General features: G+C 38.6%; 1 protein-coding gene across 2 annotated transcripts in view; it reads right to left on the bottom strand.

Moving 5' to 3' along the window:
* The window catches only part of NOTCH2 (notch receptor 2), a 177736-nt gene that overhangs the window by 117342 nt on the left and 44000 nt on the right, over nucleotides 1-16394 (bottom strand). For both annotated transcript variants that reach the window (XM_019919451.3, XM_019919449.3), the window contains exon 2: nucleotides 5976-6057. In XM_019919451.3, the coding sequence (XP_019775010.1) occupies nucleotides 5976-6057 (82 nt within the window). The remainder of the gene's footprint in view (nucleotides 1-5975; nucleotides 6058-16394) is intronic.

The raw sequence follows: 16394 nt of genomic DNA, 5'->3' as shown, positions 1-16394 counted from the left end.
CACGTACACTCATGTAGCTACAAGCAAGTTCAATACTCTAGTATTATGTAGTATTATGAGCTGCCCAGGCCTACCTATGTCTCTACTTTAAAATCAGGAACTATATATAGAGTTTTAATCATAATCCTGATCTGAAAATCTACCTTTTATACACTTTTTAATGTTCCACACTTCCTTTTCAGAAGGTCCTGTTTGAAATACCACTTTAAAATAGGTAATTTTGTCCCATTTTACTAATAAGCAAACTGAGACTCAGAGCAAAAGCAGATTTTCAAAGAGCACATCTCAGGTCAGATACTTAAGAGTTACGTGATCTTGGGCAAATTATTTAACCTCTCTGAGTTTCCATACACTCATTGGTAAAACAGGGATATCAAGACTCTCTACCTTACATGAGGACTAAAATAATACCTGTAAAGAGCTTAACTGAGCACACAGCCTAGTATGTAATAAGTGATTAATAAATATTAGCTAGCATAATATTCTTCAGCTTGCCAAAGATCCAATTACTGACAGGATTTAGGGCTCAAATTCAAGTCTATCTGGCATAGAAACCTGTCCTCTCCATGTCACCAAGCAGGGCTCTTCCAGATGCCTTAATCCACTCACCAGTGCCAGACTGAACCATACAGGAGCGTGGCACAAAAAAAAAAAAAAAATCAGCAGTACTGATTTTATCTTTTTTAAAAATTTGGATATTTTTAATCATAATTTTTGCATTCATTTTGATTTTTGAACTATTGCCTTAAAGTATTATTCACCTCAACTGAAGGAACCTTGCTGGCAGAACCAGTTTCAGCAGAAAAAGAGAAAGTGGTTTAACAGTTGATATTCTTCCCAGTGCATTTCTTTGATCTGATACTGCCCCTGAACAGCACTCACCAACAAGGTGAGTGAAAGGGGAAAATGCTGAGTCAGTCATGACTTTTGAAAATGCCTTTCTAGGGCAGTATGGCCACAACACAAACATTGATAACGCATCCTCTACTATAAGCAAGGCTCTGGAAGATTCTGAGTATCTCTGTTCTCTCGCAACTATACAGAAACTTATCAAGAGGACAAAGAAGGCGATGGCTCCAGTTTTCTTGGATGGCTTTTGGAGGCCTGGACCACCAACACTACTCTCTAATCCTGGCAAGGAAAATTGTTAGTTGTTAAAGTTTAACGTTTCTTATACCTAATAGATAAATTTTAGGTAAAATGTGACACAGTTATATTTTATAACATTTTCTATTTATAATAATTTACTTTAAGGGCTTCCCTCATGGCACACTGGTTGAGAGTCCACCTGCCGATGCAGGGGACACGGGTTCGTGCCCCTGTCCGGGAGGATCCCACATGCCGCGCAGCGGCTGGGCCCGTGAGCCATGGCCGTTGGGCCTGCGCGTCCGGAGCCTGTGCTCCGCAGTGGGAGAGGCCACAACAGTGAGAGGCCCGCGTATCGCAAAAAAAAAAAAAAAAAAATGTAGTTTCTAGTTAGATACTTTGGCAAAAAGTACAGATTCTCAAATGCAATCACCTATCCACAGGAGCCTATATAGCTCATGCTGATTTTCCATTGTTTAACAAATATTGTGCTAGTTACCTCCTAAGTGGTATGTAGAAAACTTTGAAAGACTCCTTTAAGATTATAATTCTTACCATTAAAAGTAATGGCAGAGTAACTTAGATCAACTCACCCGTTCATAATAATTATAAACTCCAGACAAAATATTAAAGGTACCAGAGAGCAATCAAAGCGGGCAGAAATTAGAAGGGATATGAGCCTCGAAGGAAAAAACAAACTACGTATATGAAACATGCACTTATACACCTTTTTCCCTGAAGAGTATTCCCCAGTTCGTGAAGCACAAGAGAAACAGAAAGCAAGCAGAGAATGCAAGTCTTACTGAGCTAAAGAGTCAAAGGTGTCTAGAATTGTCAAAGTAGCTGAAATTTGAGGAGGAGAAATCCTGGAAAAAAACAGAACCACAGAGGAGGTAGCCCGAAAATATGTAATATAACTCCACAACAAGATGATATTTAGGAACACAATGGAAAGCAAGAGCTGGAAGGCTGAAAAGCTGAGCATGGTTCCTGGGAGTCAGAGGTTTTACTTTAAATCCTACCAAATTAGAGGGGCTTGGGATACACCCCAGAATATGGTAAAAACCTCACGCTTTTCACTGAACCCACTGAGGGGTCATACCTTGGGAGTAAGGATTATATCTAAAGCCCAAGTCTAGACCAAGACGCACCACCAGACTAAGAGCAAAACAGACCCCCCATAGCACAGCCCAAATAGCATCAAGGTGATCTTCCAGTAACATTCTTTAGTAGAAGATAAAGTTTAAAATGCATCACTCACAATGTCCAGAAAACAATAAAAACTACCATAAACATGAAGTAAAGGGAAACTGTACCCACAGTCGAGTTAAAGAGCTGTTTATGGAAACATGTCCAAAGACAACCCAGATGTTAAAGAACTGGCAAACAAGGACTTTAAATAACTATGATAAATGCGTCCTTAAAAATACACATTTTGTGAATTTTACAAATCATAACCTCACCCACCCCCAACATTCTAGTGAACTTGAGTTGCCCACGATTTTTAATCAAAGTGGGATTTGGAATGGTTTATATTTGAAAGCCTGAGAAAACAACTTGAAAGTGATTAATGACAGCCAAATTTAATTATATATTTACACCTCCCAGTAGGACAAGCGAGAGAATGAAATGCCTTATCTCTCTGTAGTCAGAGGGCTTTATTAAGATATGACAACAACTATTTAGGAGGAATAATTGAGTTTTATGCAAGATTACACCGTTTCTCCTTGTCTGGCTCCCAATCTAATCACAGACTGATAGAGTACTTAGACTCTTAACAGTTAGAAAAAACAGTTGAGCTGTGTACAAAACTAACCTTTAAAAGTACTTATCCTCATCTGTCAATGTGATCTTATCAAGGATTTCTATAACTTCCATAAACAACCATTATAATTTAGCTGAATCAATAACATTATGCTCTTTAAAGAGACAGTCAGATACCTTCTACTTTAAAACATTTTCCATTAACTCCTACCCACCCACCCCAGTAAAAAAAATTTGGCCTCAGCTTTCTTTTCCTAATCCACTAAGCAATCTCACGGATAAAAAGACAATCATATGTCCTGCATATCTGATGTAATTTTTATAAACCTTCTAAGTGTTCTAATATTTATTACCATTTTGTGAAAACAGTATTTACTGAGCAAGCTGGAGTAACTTCTTTCCCCAGGGAAAAAAAGCAAAGCTGGTGAAGATATACTGAAAGGTCTGCTAAATAAATGGTACTTTTACTTAAATTTTTCTTAATGTTCTGTGGAGGTTGGCTGGCATGGCACTGTAGGACGACTGATTTGGCTTCCCTGATATTGTTCTTGCTTTTCCTGTGTCCACTTATGTAGACACTGATACTCCTGAAGATGCTAACATTACTTTTATTGAAGTAGAGAAACATTCTCTTTTTACAAGGTTTGTTGTTCACATCGGTCTCCCGAAAAGATGGCCTTGTCCATTTTATTCCCTTACTCTCCTTTTCTCTAGAAGCTTGTTTCCCTCACAACAGGGTTGGAAGACATCTGAGGGATGTCCAGGACTAAATCCAGAACTATATCCATAAGCAACCCACCCCATCAATAATTAACAAGTATCCAGGGACAGAATTCAGGCAGCTCCATTTTTGTCAATCACAAAGTGAGTTCCCTGTTTCCTAGCAATGCTTCTTCCAAAAACTAGGGTCAACTTTGTCTCTCTCACCTTGGTTGCAGAGTCTGAGACTAACAGCTCACAAATCTGTTTTCTCCCCGAAATGTCCCTTAGTGTCCATTCCTGGTAAGTGCTCAGAGATTGGTCTCCTCTACAGCCCTCGTTCCCCATGTCAGACCACAAATATGTAGGCCAACACTTAGAACGTATTTGAAATTCTCCCTGCATAAGTCACCAAGTTGAATTATCTCTAAATAGAACTAAATTGCCTCTCTGTGTAGTACTACCATCCTGAATGCTACATGAAGCCAACAAAATTCTCAGAGGAAAGGACAGTTTCTACTTATTTAAGACAAACAGATTTAAAGACATGTGAGTGATATCTACTGAGCACTTTTGGTTCAAGAAACATATCGTTGAGCGCTAGCTACATACCAGGCGCTGTACTAGGCATTAACTGTGCAAAAGCACACAAGACCAGGACTTCACACTCTAGTGGGAGAAACCAACACATCAACAAATGATCATAGTATAATGGGTTAACTACCACGAGAGAGATAAATAATAGAATAAAGCAGGTAACTAAGACACCAGATGCCAAAGAGATTAACAAGATTTCAGTGGCCAATTCTAAGGTACCAAGTTCCTTTCCTTATTATCTCCAGTTGTGTTTCCATTCTTAGAGGAGACTACATCACATGCTTTTGGTTGGATTTTTTTTCCCAGCTAGAAAAACTAAGTGAACAGCCCATAATCAGTTACATAAAAAATTTCACTTCCAGTGTTATATTTATTCCAATCCAAACAACCTATTGTTAAGCTTTACTGTCATCACAGCTTAAAATATTTTCACTTTGGTGAAGAAAATTTTTTCTGACTTGGAAAATTCTTGTTCATAACATTAAAGAACTTAGATCCTGTTGTCAGAATAGACTTGATTGGAAAAATGTCATTATCATAGTTATGTTTTTCAGTTAAATATCCAGAAAAGAAACAAACCCATGTTGGATAAACTCACTTCAAATGCTTATCAAGGGCTTTCCTGGTGGCACAGTGGTTAAAAATCTGCCTGCCAATGCAGGGGACACAGGTTTGAGCCCTGTGTCCGGGAAGATCACACATTCCGCGGAGCAACTAAGCCCGTGCACCACAACTACTGAGCCTGCGCTCTAGAGCCCGCGAGCCACAACTACTGAGCCTACATGCTACAACTACTGAAGCCCACGTGCTACAACTACTGAAGCCCATGTGCCTAGAGCCTGTGCTCCACAAGAGAAGCCCCCACACCACAACGAAGAGTAGCCCCCGCTCGCCGCAACTAGAGAAAGCCTGTGCACAGCAACGAAGACCCAATGCAGCCCAAAATAAATAAATTAATTAATTTTTTTAAAAATGCTTAGCAAGCAAATACTTCTACCAAAGCAAAGAACAAATATATCCCATAAAAGTGTTAAAGAAGATAAATGTATAATTGCCAAATCTTATTTTCCATTAAAGAAATAGAATGGAAACATGTTCCTATCAAAAATTTTCAATTGAGGTTGAAGAGGGAAAAAAATTATCCATAGGCAACCTAGAGAAGCAATTTATGAGATTACCTCACAGGTTTCCTCAAACAAAAAGTATGGCTACACTAGAGGATGATCAGAGAGAAAGAAAAGAAATGCTCCTGAGGACTAGTGTAAACCCCCAGTCCTATCTACTCCTCATCCTTATTCTTTTAAACCTATATAATGACGTCCAGCCACAGCCGCTGCTCCCCACCCCATCCCTACAAGCATGTGTGCATCTTCTCTCACAGTCTCTCTTTCAGAATTGATTTTTTATATTAGATAAAAGTTTCACGTGCTTTACTTAGTATTTCACATAGTATTTACTTACAGTAGGCAGAATTAAAGTTAACATCTATTTGGTTTGACTTTAAAACAAGATCACAGCTAACACGTTGAGAAGCGATTCTGAGGCTTTGCCTTAAACTGAAAATGTAAAAGAATGTACTCACTATATTTAACTAGCTACTCACTGAAAGTCTTTTTCATGATGAAAAAGATAAGACAGTAAGTTCTTATTAACCATTTATCTGACATCCACATCCTCATCCCCCACAAAAACTACATCAGAAAAGTTAGAGAACCAGTAACATTTCACAGAAGTATTAAAAACAGAGCAGTATTACCAAATCTTGTGCAATTTCCTATTGAGGAAAAAATAAAATACATAAAGAAGGAAAAAAACAGAGAAAAACTTACTTGCAGTACCCTGTACCATTGTGGTAGGTAACACATATTCCTTCATTTACACAGGGCTCATAGCCGTCCCGACATTGCAATGCTAAAAACAAAAACAAATACACGTTAGAAATAAGTCACTAGTCATAACCCTCAGACATCAGAGAAACATCATCCAATCTGGGTCAACATTCATTCCCATATCCAACTTGATTTAGGTTTCCCTTTAGAGTTTTAATCATCTTTTTATCTTTTGGCTCCTGCAGTCATAGAAGTACAGAAGCTCATCCCAAGAGTCTCTTCCCATGATAACTGTTCTGTGGTCCGGAATGATACTCTTAATTCTCTGTGCCTCTATCTCTCTGGCTGTTACATCCCTATTTCCCAATGATACTAAGAAAATTAAAGCTATACTATCCATGATATGCCATGAGCATCTTGGGATTTGGATACTTCAGATGAGCAATGTAAGGATTCATCAATGAATATTTAGGAAGACCTGGGTAGATACTAGGTCACCATGATATTAATGAATTACTTAAGCCTCAGGTGAAGTTTCAAAACAGGCCACTTCAAGAAATAATCAGAAACATCAATAATATTCATTCAACAAACTGTATTTGAGAGCCTAGTGTGTACCAGACACTACATTAGGATCCAGAGGAAAAAGGGGAAATGGAATTCATAGAGAAATGAATAAAACATAATCTCTAACTTTAAGGGGCTCACACAAAGATGGGGAGTAGACTATAAATAGAGACTGTAGAGGAGGGGGGATTAAAGCAAAAAAATGAGAAGTTAATTTTATATCTATAAATAAAACAATAATTCTCAAATTCTTGAACCCTAGTCCCTTTAATAAAAAGGTACTTCATCATCTTAATCCCTCCCAAAAGCAGACTACCCAGAAATAAACAGCAATAGTAGAAACTTTCATTGATTTCAGCCAGAAGAGGAGGAAGGCCACCCAAAGCCTCGTTTGCTGGATAATTACAGTACCTTGATTGTTTAGCTTTTAGAGTTGGAATTTTCATCACCAAAATGCTTATCAAGAATACTAATAACAAGTGGAAGGGCAAGACAGAAAGAAAACTTGTCAAACAATAAAAATCAAAATTGAAGTCCATGAACTTTTTCTGGAAGATTATTAAGATCTTCATCTCCTAGGATGGTTCATGTATAAATACCTGAAAGCAAAACCGCGAAGTCTCCACTTTTGAGTTTCCTCTGTGAGTACCACTCTATGAATAAACTGCAATATCAGAGGCTCTAGGTCTGCCCTTCCGGGGCATTAAAACCAGCTTCTTCTCACAGCAGGGCCCAGGCACAAGCTGGATGTTAGAACAGCTCCTCCATTAACAATTACTGCATAAGAGCCTTCTATTTGCCCAGTACTGTTATCAAGTGATGAAACCCTTTGAGAATGTTTACAAAAATCTCAGCTCTTAAGATAATAATATTTTTAAAAACTAGTGATAACAATAGCAGCTAACACTTAGCACTTACTAAATACCAGGTATTGTTCTAAGCCCTTTACACAGACTAATTCAGTCTTCCCAACAACCCTATGAAGTAGTTAATTTCATTAAACCCATCCTACAGAAAGGATAAGTGACCCGCCTATTGTCACAACAGTGAGTGAAAGAACCAGAATTTGAACCTAGGGAGTCTGGATCTCATGAGAGAGTCTGTGCTCTTAACTACAGTAATACACTGCTTCCCACCATCTGACATTTTTCTTCTCAAGATGGGCAAAATAGGTATTATTATACCCACATATTAGAAAGTGAAGGCCAAGGAGGTTAAGAGGCCTCCTCATGGGGCATTCCTCCATAGCACTAGCTGTGACACTGCTGGGCCTTACTGAGTCCAGCCCCGTCTCCATGACAGCTATTGGTATCACACAAGCAGTCACTAGGCTGCAGCCTGCGCAGGCATATTCAGGAAGAGGGTCATCTTGTTGTCCATATCCCACTTCCCTGTAGGGCTCAAATGCTCCCTCTTCCCACACTGATAAGCCCAATGCAACAACTATAATTAAAACAGTTAATGTCAGGTTATTTCCTCCATACCAAAGTTCTCAAACTGATTTTTTTATTCTCTTTAGACACTTTTATTAGTTTCAGTGAGAACTTCCTGACTTTTTTTCTATTTGCTTTTTTCTTTAAATAGGAAAGGAATGTCCCGCAGGCCCAGAGCAAGCCACAGCTCTGGCCTCCCCCTGCAGGAATCCTGGGGCAGTGGAGGGAGTCAGGAGTCCTGAAACCCTGGATCTACCACAAACTAGCTGCACTACTGCAAGAAAAGCACAACCTCATGGGGGCTCAATTTCCCAACCTGTAAACCAAACTGGGGTAAACTAAATGCTGCTGAAGGATCCCCTGTGATCCAACAGTGACAACTCCCTCATTAAAAGTAGATGAATGGCATGCCTGGTACCTAGAGAAATCTATCCAGAAAGACAAAAGAAGCCAGCCACCCATGACTCAGAAAGCCATGGGTGCAAAAAAAAAAAAAAAAAAAAAAAAATCACAGTCTGTTCCTATTAAGCATCTCGGAAAATCATTACAGTGACAGGTGCAGAGAAATACAAACAACCTAAAGTCAATATGTGGCAATCAATCTAGAAAATAACTTCACAGCCTAGCCTTCGTGAACCAATCAAATTCAGGGACCAAAAAGGAGGTAGGCTCGCAAGGCTAATAATTAATGCCGTTTGGCTAATCCGTAGGATCATGCTACCTTGAACCTTTAACATTTACTAAGCCACGGTTCTCAAACTTTAGTGTGTATCAGAATCATCTGGAGGGCTTGTTAAAACACAGATTGCTGGACTCCACCCCCCGCCACCCCGGTTTCTGAGTGAGTCAGTCTAAAGGGGGCCTGGGAATGTGCATGCCTAACAAGTTCCCAGGTGATGCTGACGCTGTGACTCTGAGGAGCCACACTTGGACACAACTCCTGTACTAAGGCATGGTGGTCCACTTTAAGGAATCCCCTGAGACTATATAATCCACCAGAAGTCCTGGATGATGGAGACGACAATGTATTGCCTGGATGGATAACAGCAACGACAACCAAGTAAAATTTGAGACTCACAACTTTGCTCAGAGGCTATTTCTAAATGAATACCGTAATTATTTGTCATAAATATAGAAGTTAAAACTTTGATAACTAAAAACCATGACAGTGAGGCTGGGAAAGATCTCATTTCAAAATTCAATTTACTTTTTTCCCAACGTAAAACACTTCAATTTAACAATAAAATTAAAAGCAGCTTTATATTTGTAAAGTAAAAAAGGTTCCATCATATCAGTTAGACATTAAACTGATGTTTTAATAGACACAGAGAGACCGGTCACTCACAAAAGGAGTGACTTTTTCCCGAATTTTCATCTAAGCTACAGAGGTTACTCAATAAATGCTGGCTGACGAATATCAGTCTCATATATGTACGTGCCCCCTGCCCCCAAAAAGGGCAAAAACAAAAAGAAGCAGTGGATTCCAATTTCATCACTCCATCACTTGGCAATGTGACACAATATCTAGAATATTTCCAATTTTCACACATTTTCTCTACTGCATATTTGGGGACTAGTCTTCCAATACTCAGAAATATACTTACAGATGGAATTCCCCAGAGGTCCAGGGGTTAGCACTCCACACTTTCACTGCCGAGGGCACGGGTTCAATCCCTGGTCGGGGAACTAAGATCCCACAAGCCTCAGGGAGCAGCCAAATTCATTAAAAAAAAAGTACTTACAGAGCATCTACTATGTGAGGTGCAGGCCCTGATGTCAGGGAAACCATGGTTAACATAATAAAGTCCCTGTCCTCATGAACCTTATTTCTACTAGGGAAAGACAGATAATGAATAAGTAAATTTATTTATTATCTCACAGCGGTAAGTGATAGATTCTATTGGAAACAGAACCCAGTTATGGGATACAACGTAATCAGGAAGGCTGGAGGTGTAGGGACCTACTTTAGATAAAGTGACTAGGAAAGGCCTCTCTCAGGTGGTTTCCTTTGAGCTAAGACTTAAACGAACAAGAATCATGAAGATATAGGGAAACAGTGATCCCAAGCAGAGGAAACAGCAAGCGTAAAGGCCTGGAGAGGGAATGAGACTGGTATTCCATGTCTGTATGGCTAGAAATTATTAAACAACAGGGAGGGTAATAGGAAACAGCAAGGAAGGCAGGCAGGGGTCAGATTACGGCTTCTGCTCTAAGGGTGAGCATGAACTACTGGGCTGCTCTAAGCAAGGAAGGCAACACAACCAGATCTGTGTTTGAAAAAAGTCAAGACTGTTAAATGTTCCAGTGTGTGGAGGCTTTTCTTCCTTTCTTATATAAGCTTATGAAAGTCACCCCATTTTAGACTAGGCCAAAGCCACCCATTTTCTCAGCTCCCCCGCAAATGGTAAGGACTTTATTCTAATCCCATCTAACCTCCCAGAATGACAATGTTACAAGGGTCAGTCCACCACTCGCTAATCTGCAGTGGCTTTCAGTTCTTACTCAGTTTTCAGAACTTATTCTCAGCTTGGCTTCAGAAGAATCAGTTGAGAGGTGGATGCAGTACCTTCGGTAGGTACAGAGCCAAGCTTGGCACTGTTTCTTCCAGGGACGAGTCATTCCTTCCTTCTTCCAGTCGAAGCCCTCACCCTGGCCTTCAAGATCGCAGCCTACATTATGCACCCAGCATTTCACCTCGAACCCCTTTGAATGCAGCCTCTTGCTTGAACAGACCATTGTGAACTCAGTTCCTTGCCTCCACTAGTATCTCAGCTTCCTCTGATTGCCACTTCCCCTTTACTATCTAAATTCTGCTCCTTCCTCCCAGGCCCAGCTCACCTTCTGCCTGGCCCACAAAGCTTCCCCTGGATGGTTCTGTCCTCACAGGCCAACCCCTACCCTTGTAACACTCATAACTCACAATTTAGCATTTAATTCTGTGCTGTCTCCTAACTCTCTCTGCTTTTACACTTTTAAGTTCCTAGATGATAGAAACCATTTCTTCTCTTCTGTATATTTGAGGCAATATAGTTTAGTGATTGAAAGCATAAATGCTGAAATCAGGATCTCAGTTGGAATTCCAGCCCCACCGTTTACTGTCTATCTCTGTATCCTCTTTGTACTTTCATTTCTTCATGTACAAAATAATCTCTCTCAGAGCCCTGGCAAGAATGAACCAAATTAATACATTTAAAGAGCCTAGAACAATGCCTGACACATAGTAAGAGCTCAAAAAAGGACTGCTCACATAGTAGGTACTTAAATTCTTTGTAATTGATTCCACGATAAATGGTGGCTTTAGAGGAACTTGTTATATCAATCAAACCCCAGTTTAACAAACTGAGAAATCTGGAAAAATAGAAGAGCCCTAAGCAATTTAGGACATATCAATAAATGGAATAAATTCTTCCCAGTTGCCACCAATAAAGGTCTAGTAAAAGATATCCTGAACTACTACAAAGAAAGTCACTCACTGCTCAAAAAAAAAAAAAAAGGTATAGCACTGCAAGCATAGGGAGAAGTGATTCATGAAAGGTAAAGTAACACTATATATGAACAAAAATGTCATTCAGTGTTAACATGGTGCTTTTGCTACTTGTGGAACGACTACTCTGAGTATGGCCCTCTACCTAGCACTGCATGAAAAGCAAACAGGGACAAAACAAACAATTCCTATTCTCATGGTGCACACAATCTAGGGATGTTAGGAACAGGGACAGACAGAAAATGACCAACCCAAATGACTCTAAGATAAATAGGAGTAAAATAAAAATTGTTTTTACTGTATACCTTTAGCAGACCCTCTCAATATCAATTTCAGAATCACTCCAGAAAAAACCTTTAAGAAATACAACACAAACCTTTGTTGTTGAGCAGTGAGTATAACTCAGTCCAGACAAGGTTCTAGTAAAGTTTATCAGCCTCATTTGTATATAAATACTGCAAACAACAGAATAAACTGTCATTGATTTTTACCAGTTCCAGTGCCTAAGGAATTTGCCCATTTAGGGACAGGCCCAAGATCTCCAGACTTAATGGAATTGTCCTTAAAACTTCCTCTAGGCATTTACCTAGGTTTTCCAGGGCTTTTCAGTATCATGCCAGCTACATATCACTGGTTTAAAAGACTCCCTTTGTTTTAGGAATCTCTAACATGAGTAATTAAGTCTGCACCCCAGCCGGTGTAATCTGAGCAGCCTTCAAACGTGTTTCACTTGTTGCATTAACATGTAATCGTTTTAAATTGGCATTACTTGTCGCTTTGCAGCCTCTTCAAATAAGCCTCTGTTGTCTATCTCACATGATTTTTTTCATATCCTGCTCCCTCTGTCTGCAGGATGGCATCTGTTTGCGCTTTTACATCCCCTGATGACTCAAAAGACATTTTAATGCCTTGAATGGCTGGGGTTCCTAAAATATGTGAAGAGGAGGCATAGAGGGCCCCTTTAATCTTCTTTTCAACGTTTATGCAAATTTCAAGTAGCAGCATTTGAGAAAGATGAAGTCTGAGTTTATGCCCTAGGACCTTGGCTGTGGCCCGCTGCTATTGCTTCAGGCACATGGTGCTGGAAGAGGCTCAGTAAAATGAACAAAGCAAAGTTTTCTAAAATGACTGCTTGCATTATTACCAAAAATAGGAGAATTGAGGGCAGACAGGGAGACATCAGGGATTTGCAATAAGTCTCGCAGCACCCTGCAATTTCAAACAACAAAGCTCTCGCTAAATTTTTTATTCCATTTTTTGGGATTAAGCCATGGGAAAAAAAAAAAAATCCAAACAAACAGAAGAAGTGCAGAAGCTTCAAATCCCAAGTAGTACATTTAAAGAAAAACAAAATGGAGAAACATCTGTCTTCCTCCTTGAAATCTGCCTTGATTAAAAGGCACATAAATGAAACAAGGGAGATATTAATTTTATTTTCCTGATAGCGTTCCGAGGATTTCTATGCCCCTTAAAGGTATCATCTAATAGAACATTTGTTTTCTACTTAAGAGATGATAATACCAGATCCACAGAAATTAAGGCTTAAGCTATAAGATTCATAGCAAAATATTACTACTTTTCAAAAGCAGGAATGCCTTGATTTAAGAAAATATAACCAACAAAAAACTGAATTTACAAATAACATAAGGGTATTTTTTTAATTATTAATAGCATTTTTAGTTTTATAAAGATATTCATCCCAGTGAGTTGGTGAATCCATAGTAATCTTTCATTTTAAAAATTCCAATTTTTGTCCTATTTTATAATGTTGGATTTATTGCAAAAAACAAAATTTGGCACATTTGCTGCACTATGTTAACATATATTATGCACTGTGTTTTTTTCTTTTTCTTTTATTTTGCTGTATTTTTAAAGACTGCAGAAAAAATTTACTTATGAGTTAAATTTTAATTTCTTAGTTTGGGGATGAAAATGGACTTCCTCTTCCATATGAAATGCAAGATATGAAAAATACACATATACTTATAAATCACGTGACCAATTTGTTAATAATCATCTCTACACACACATTCTTCCACCTGGAAAATACTTCCCCTCCCTTTCTTCCTTCTCCATCTTGCTAACTCCTACTTATATTTCAATTCACGAATAAAGCATTACCTTCCTTAAGAAGCCCTCAGAGACCCTCCAGTCTGATTTACATGTCCCTCCTTGTACTCCCCTTACATCTTGGGCAGATGCATTATAAATACAGGCTCACCAATTTCTCTCTACCTCTGAGCAAATTCCCTAAAGGCAGTGACCATGATTGGCTCATCTTTGTATAACCAGGACCTAGAACAGTGCCTGGAATGCAGCAGGTATACTCAATATTCATAAAATATTCAATGAACTAACTATCTCTAATTTTGACAAAACTCTTTAACAAACTCAACAATCGGTTTATGTGTTTAAAATATTCCAAGGCTCCAATTTTAATAAGCATGGGGATACCCAAATGTGACTGTGCCTAATAATTCTGATTTCATACTGTGTAAGGAGTAGAAAAGTAAAATATGGAGGAAAAAATGGTGCAAATTTCCTGGCCTTTAACAGGGATGAAAAGTTGAGAAAGTGGAACCATACTGTTTAATCTTCACAAACCTAAAACATCTTTGGAAGTTCCTATCTTAAAATTTGCATGAATAAAGAAACACCCTCCCCCGTGAATCTTAAGCCATGTGTATTATGGTAAGAATTGATTTAAATGGTTTGAACAGAAGCCAAATAATTTACTTCTAAATGGCAAATGCAGAAACCAGGCATAAAAATTCCAAGTGAATGCTAAGCTAAGATAGTATGCTTTTTTTTTTTAAACATCTTTATTGGAGTATAACTGCTTTACAACGGTGTGTTAGTTTCTGCTTTATAACAAAGTGAATCAGCTATACACATACATATATCCCCATATCTCTTCCCTCTTGCGTCTCCCTCCCTCCCACCCTCCCTTATCCCACCCCTCTAGGTGGTCACAAAGCACAGAGCTGATCTCCTTGTGCTATGCGGCTGCTTCCCACTAGCTATCTATTTTACGTTTGGTAGTGTACATATGTCCATGCCACTCTCTCACTTTGTCCCAGCTTACCCTTCCCCCTCCCCGTGTCCTCAAGTCCATTCTCTACGCCTGCATCTTTATTCCCATCCTGCCCCTAGGTTCTTCATGACCTTTTTTTTCTTATTTTTTTTAGATTCCATATATATGTGTTAGCATACAGTATTTGTTTTTCTCTTTCTGACTTTACTTCACTCTGTATGACAGACTCTAGGTCCAACCACCTCACTACACATAACGCAATTTTGTTTCTTTTTATGGCTGAGTAATATTCCATTATATATACGTGCCACATCTTCTTTATCCATTCATCTGTTGATGGACACTTAGGTTGGTTCCATGTCCTGGCTATTGTAAATAGAGCCTCAATGAACATTGTGGTACATGACTCTTTTCCAATTATGGTTTTCTCTGGGTATATGCTCAGTAGTGGGATTGCTGGGTCATATGGTAGTTCTATTTGTAGTTTTTTAAGGAACCTCCATACTGTTCTCCATAGTGGCTGTAACAATTTACATTCCCATCAACAGTGCAACAGGCTTCCCTTTTCTCCACACCCTCTCCAGCATTTATTGTTTGTAGATTTTTTGATGATGGTTATTCTGACTGGTGTGAGGTGATACTTCATTGAAGTTTTGATTTGTGTTTCTCTAATGATTAATGATGTTGAGCATTCTTTGTGTTTGTTGGCAATCTGTATATCTTCTTTGGAGAAATGTCTATTTAGGTCTTCTGCCCATTTTTAGATTGGGTTATTTGTTTTATTGATATTGAGCTGCATGAGTTGCTTGTAAATTTTGAAGATTAATCTTTTGTCAATCGCTTCATTTGCAAAATTTTCTCCCATTCTGAGGGTTGTCTTTTCGTCTTGTTTATGGTTTCCTTTGCTGTGCAAAAGCTTTGAAGTTTCATTAGTCCCATTTGTTCATTTTTGTTTTTATTTCCATTTCTCTAGGAGGTGGGTCAAAAAGGATCTTGCTGTGATTTATGTCATAGAGTGTTCTGCCTATGTTTTCTTCTAAGAGTTTGATAGTGACTGGCCTAACATTTAGGTCTTTAATCCATTTTGAGTTTATTTTTGTGTATGGTGTTAGGGAGTGTTCTCATTTCATTCTTTTACATGTAGCTGTCCAGTTTTCCCAGCACCACTTATTTAAGAGGCTGTCTTTTCTCCATTGTATATTCTTGCCTCTTTCATCAAAAATAAGGTGGCCATATGTGCATGGGTTTACCTCTGGTCTTTCTATCCTGTTCCATTGATCTATATTTCTGTTTTTTGTGCCAGTACCATACTGTCTTGATTACTGTAGCTTTGCAGTATAGTCTGAAGTCAGTGAGCCTGATTCCTCCAGCTCTGTTTTTCTTTCTCAAGATTGCTTTGGCTATTCAGGGTCTTTGTTTCCATACAAATTGTGAAATTCTTTGGTTCTAGTTCTGGGAAAAATGCCATTGGTAGTTTGATAGGGATTGCACTGAATCTGTAGATTGCTTTGGATAGTATAGTCATTTTCACAATGTTGATTCTTCCAATCCAAGAACATGGTATATCTCTCCATCTGTTTGTATCATCTTTAATTTCTTTCATCAGTGTCTTAGAGTGAATAGTATGCTTTTATTCTACAGTACCATTTTCCCCATGGGTAGATACACTGACACACATCCACAAAACAATAAGCACCAATATGGTCCAAAATAGCTCCAATGTATTTCTTCACTGTAAGTATCTAACCCGTTGTAAAATGACACTGACCAAAATAGTTACAAGGTTTTCATGTCCAAAAGGGTCAGGATCTTAGTGTAATAAAACCCAACAGAGGGTGAGAAGTTATATCATATTTGGAGTTAAATTATTCTCCACACAAAGGACTATATATTTCTGTACT

Source organism: Tursiops truncatus, chromosome 1 (assembly GCF_011762595.2).
Source record: "Tursiops truncatus isolate mTurTru1 chromosome 1, mTurTru1.mat.Y, whole genome shotgun sequence".
Classification (NCBI taxonomy): Eukaryota; Metazoa; Chordata; class Mammalia; order Artiodactyla; family Delphinidae; genus Tursiops; species Tursiops truncatus.
This window is presented reverse-complemented; position numbering and strand designations above follow the sequence as displayed.